The following is a 4,504-nucleotide window of genomic DNA, read 5'->3' as shown; positions in this document are numbered from 1 at the left end:
ACACGCCACTGTGGCGGGTTGGCAATTTGAACAGAAAAGGTGTTATTTGTCCTCCTGACATATAGGGGGCAGCAATGAGCTCGAGTTGCTGCTGTTACGTCGAGCCGCGTTCCCCCATCAGATACGATTCCCCTGCGTCTCCGTTCATGTTCAACGCTCGTAACCGCCGCGCTGTGCTCGCGCTGCAAGGGAACTACGGAGACCGTGAAAGGTCAAACAACTTGTTTTGGCGAAGTTAACCCACTGTTTTGCTATCGTGATAGACAGACAGACAGACTCTGTTATGGACAATATAGACTGTGTGGACAAAAACAATTAATAATTAAAATAAATAATGACTTATCTATTAACAGAATTGTTTAGAGGGGCAAATATTTCACATTAAAAAAAACATTCTTTTAGGAATAAAATGTGCTAATATTATCATAATACAGAGGAATAAACACAGTTGAGGACTTTTTGGTAAATTATTTTTGTCCCATGTTTTAGAGGGGGAACCGATTATTTCAGACGGCTGAAATATTTGGTTCCCCCTGGTAACTTTTGCAGAAAAATAACAACAAATGTCTCCAAATTCAGAGGACTTATTGTCTGTGATGAGAGGAATAAACACAGTTAAAGACTTGTTGCTAAATTAACTGGTTGTTGTTGGAAAATTATTTATCTAAATAACATTTGACCCAAAAAAACCTGAGAAAACTTCCTTAAAAATATTACAACAGTTCACTGCAAACCCATATGATGCACTCGATCCACTACAGATTACATGCAGTCTAACACCAATTAGGTGTTGTGATGAGAAGTTGTTTTATTTTCTGTTTTTCAAGAGTACTCAGCTTGTAGGGCACCACAACTGCTTCCACCCGCGTCGATCATCATCATCATCATATGAAATTACTTTTTGTCACAACAAAAAAAAGTGGCTGGTAAAATATTTGAGTGGCTGGTAAAACATTTTGTCCACCAGCCACTGTGGCTGGTGGACAAACTTTTTAATTTCCACCCCTGGTTGTATCTAATGTGGTGACACCTTGTCAAAGACAAAAATAGGCTGGAATGTTAGCACTTGGAGCTGGTGTTGAGGATGACTCTCAGCTACTACCACAGATCTAAAGATCTGACAGAGTTATGGCCATTTTTGTGTTTGATCAGGTCACTTAACACGGTGGCCATCTTGAAATGTGATCACTTTAAAAACAAGTTGTAGATGTATTTTCTCAGAGTTTCAATAACATTTGTCCAGTGGTTTGTATGATATTTTGCTAACATGACAGACACAGGCAAAAACCTTATTGTCCTTTTTTCTTCAGTGGTGTGTGATTAATCAGACTCTGTACCTTCATGTGAGCATTGTGTGAACATGAAACCTCTTTTCAGTCTGAATTTAAGGTAGAAATGATAATTATTTTCTTCTGTGGTGCAGTTAAAGGTAAGTGCATAGTCTACAGGTTAATCTAGTTGATATTTTTAGTTTTATGTATACATGTCAGAATGAGAAAGTGCTTGTTTCATGCACTGATCCTCTCGTGTGTGTGTGTGTGTGTGTGTGTGTGTGAGACAGTGTTTGCTCGTGCTGGAGCATCTGTCTCTGTGGGTCTCTGGTGGAGAAGAGTTGTGTTTGTGGAGCAAAGACTTCGAGCCTCAGTGTCACCTAGAGAAAGCCAGCGACACCGGTGAGTGAAAGCAGATGTTGAGCAGCTGTGGTGCTGCCTGTGATCCGAACACACACTGATGACTGTTTCTGTGGCAGGAGTCACAGCGTTGATCGAGCTGCCGAAGAACTGCCTGGCAGCAGCTGTGGACAGGAAGATCGGTAAGAGGAAGACTCACACTGCTTTGTGTGCCAGCGCTCTGCAGCAACGTTGCATTGATCTGAATCCTGTCTGCAGTGATCTACAGACTGACGGCCTCTGCTGACTCCTCGGTGTCCATGGACGAGCTCCAGCAGCTGTCCGAGCACCAGGACCAAATCCGAGCCCTCATTAATGTCAACGGTTTGTGTGTCTGCAGAGCCTGGAGCTGTGTTGTGTGTATTTTCTGTGCATTAGGGTCTGCATACTTTGTGCTATTTGAACCATTCATGTATCAAAACATTCAGCTCATTTAGGAGATGGCTGCTGCAACGTTTGGTGTTTGAAACTTTTATACTTTTCAAAATATTTAACTTTATTTACAAATTCTAAAAAGAAACATTTAGCTGCAGTATCTCTCTCTCTCTCTCACTCCCTCTCTCTCTCACTCTCTCTCACTCTCTCTCACTCTCTCTCTCTCTCCCTCTCTCTCACTCTCTCTCTCTCTCCCTTCCTTTNTGTGTGTGTGTGTGTGTGTGTGTGTGTGAGACAGTGTTTGCTCGTGCTGGAGCATCTGTCTCTGTGGGTCTCTGGTGGAGAAGAGTTGTGTTTGTGGAGCAAAGACTTCGAGCCTCAGTGTCACCTAGAGAAAGCCAGCGACACCGGTGAGTGAAAGCAGATGTTGAGCAGCTGTGGTGCTGCCTGTGATCCGAACACACACTGATGACTGTTTCTGTGGCAGGAGTCACAGCGTTGATCGAGCTGCCGAAGAACTGCCTGGCAGCAGCTGTGGACAGGAAGATCGGTAAGAGGAAGACTCACACTGCTTTGTGTGCCAGCGCTCTGCAGCAACGTTGCATTGATCTGAATCCTGTCTGCAGTGATCTACAGACTGACGGCCTCTGCTGACTCCTCGGTGTCCATGGACGAGCTCCAGCAGCTGTCCGAGCACCAGGACCAAATCCGAGCCCTCATTAATGTCAACGGTTTGTGTGTCTGCAGAGCCTGGAGCTGTGTTGTGTGTATTTTCTGTGCATTAGGGTCTGCATACTTTGTGCTATTTGAACCATTCATGTATCAAAACATTCAGCTCATTTAGGAGATGGCTGCTGCAACGTTTGGTGTTTGAAACTTTTATACTTTTCAAAATATTTAACTTTATTTACAAATTCTAAAAAGAAACATTTAGCTGCAGTATCTCTCTCTCTCTCTCACTCCCTCTCTCTCTCCCCCTCTCCCTCTCACTCTCTCTCTCTCTCTCTCTCTCTCTCTCTCTCTCCCTCCCTCCCTCTCTCTCCCTCCCTCTCTCTCTCTCAACCTCTCTCTCCCTCCCTCTCTCACACAGATAGATTTTCAGTTGTAGTTTTTTGAAACACTGAGAAGTTCTGTTGTCTGGTTCCTCAGATGGGCTTTTTGCCAGCGGCTCCCATGCAGGTGAACTGATCTTGTGGGACTCGATCAGCTGGAATAATCTGGCCTATGAGCACATCCTGTGGGAGGAGTCGAAAGCCAGCACCCAGACTGAAATAAGACTGGGCGCTCCCAAACCCAGTGAGATGTCCATTCAGCACCTGAGCACCAATGGAAATGTGAGAGAAGAAGGTGGCTGCGCCTGGTGGTGCTGTGACCCGTAACTGCAGCTTCCTGTTTGCCTTGCAGCTCGTCCTGGCAGCTGTGGGCTGTGGCCTTTATGTGTACGATGTCGGGAGCAGAAGTGTGGTGGCCTACAGGAGGGCTGCACACGACTCGGACATCTTACACACCATGCTGCTGTCGGACAGGTAGGAGAGCACATCCTGGGTGTGTTCAATGTAACCAGTTTAATTGAGGTTACTTATATGGCGCCAAGTCACAACAGAAGTGGTCTGAGGTCACTGTACACAAACATTCACACACATTCTGAAGAACCGGTTAGTAAAAGCAGATTGTGTTGAATCTTCACTTCGCCGCAGTCTCCCATCCTGAGCAGCACACTGGTGACAGTGACGAGGAAAAACTCCCTTCTAACAGGAAGAACCTCTAAATTTATCATTCAATGTACATCTACAACTGATTAACTTTTTGGAGTCCCAATTCAAGATGGTTGCCACAGCCAACTGGACAAAAATGACTGTACCTCAAGCAGTTTTAAAGATATTGAAGTCAAATTTGGTGTGACAGTATCTGAAAGTCTTTCACTACACACTCTGAGCACGCACTGCTACACACTGCTACACACTGCTCAACCTGAACTGGTAAAGTCAGAGACGTTTGTTTGAAATGAAACTTTCAGAAACAATCACTGAAGCAGTGGCGGCTGGTGGAGTTTTCTCCAGGGGGGGCTATAAGTCCAAAATACACATATACCAAAACATATACTAATGTATCACACCAGTGTATTTACATGAATTAAAACAACAGAAGCAACATTATATAATAATATATAATGTACATATAAATGCAGAAGTGCTTCCTGAACACCAATACTTACAAAGACGGAGGTCTCCCAAGGCACAAGCCTGTAGGACATATTTAACGTTTATAAGATCTGTTTTCTCCCTTATTTTTCAAAACTTTTTTCAAAGCTTGTTTTATGGTGAGAGCACTCACTACGTCACGTATTCTGAACGTACAATATAATGAAGGTCAGATGTCTCACTCCGATTAGAATTCAAATCCAAACATTCTAACAGATTTTAGCATAAATTTTCTTAAACTAATTATTAACTATGAAC

The 4,504-nt window shown here is 43.7% G+C and overlaps 1 protein-coding gene across 3 annotated transcripts in view; it reads left to right on the top strand.

Annotated features, from left to right (window-relative positions):
• The window catches only part of wdr41 (WD repeat domain 41), a 14,276-nt gene that overhangs the window by 4,643 nt on the left and 5,129 nt on the right, over positions 1 to 4,504 (top strand). For all 3 annotated transcript variants that reach the window (XM_037979603.1, XM_037979602.1, XM_037979604.1), the window contains 5 exons: positions 1,562 to 1,673; positions 1,751 to 1,813; positions 1,890 to 1,994; positions 3,195 to 3,379; positions 3,450 to 3,571. In XM_037979603.1, the coding sequence (XP_037835531.1) occupies positions 1,562 to 1,673; positions 1,751 to 1,813; positions 1,890 to 1,994; positions 3,195 to 3,379; positions 3,450 to 3,571 (587 nt within the window). The remainder of the gene's footprint in view (positions 1 to 1,561; positions 1,674 to 1,750; positions 1,814 to 1,889; positions 1,995 to 3,194; positions 3,380 to 3,449; positions 3,572 to 4,504) is intronic.

The sequence above is a fragment of the Kryptolebias marmoratus genome, linkage group LG14 (assembly GCF_001649575.2).
Source record: "Kryptolebias marmoratus isolate JLee-2015 linkage group LG14, ASM164957v2, whole genome shotgun sequence".
Taxonomy (NCBI): domain Eukaryota; kingdom Metazoa; phylum Chordata; class Actinopteri; order Cyprinodontiformes; family Rivulidae; genus Kryptolebias; species Kryptolebias marmoratus.
This window is presented reverse-complemented; position numbering and strand designations above follow the sequence as displayed.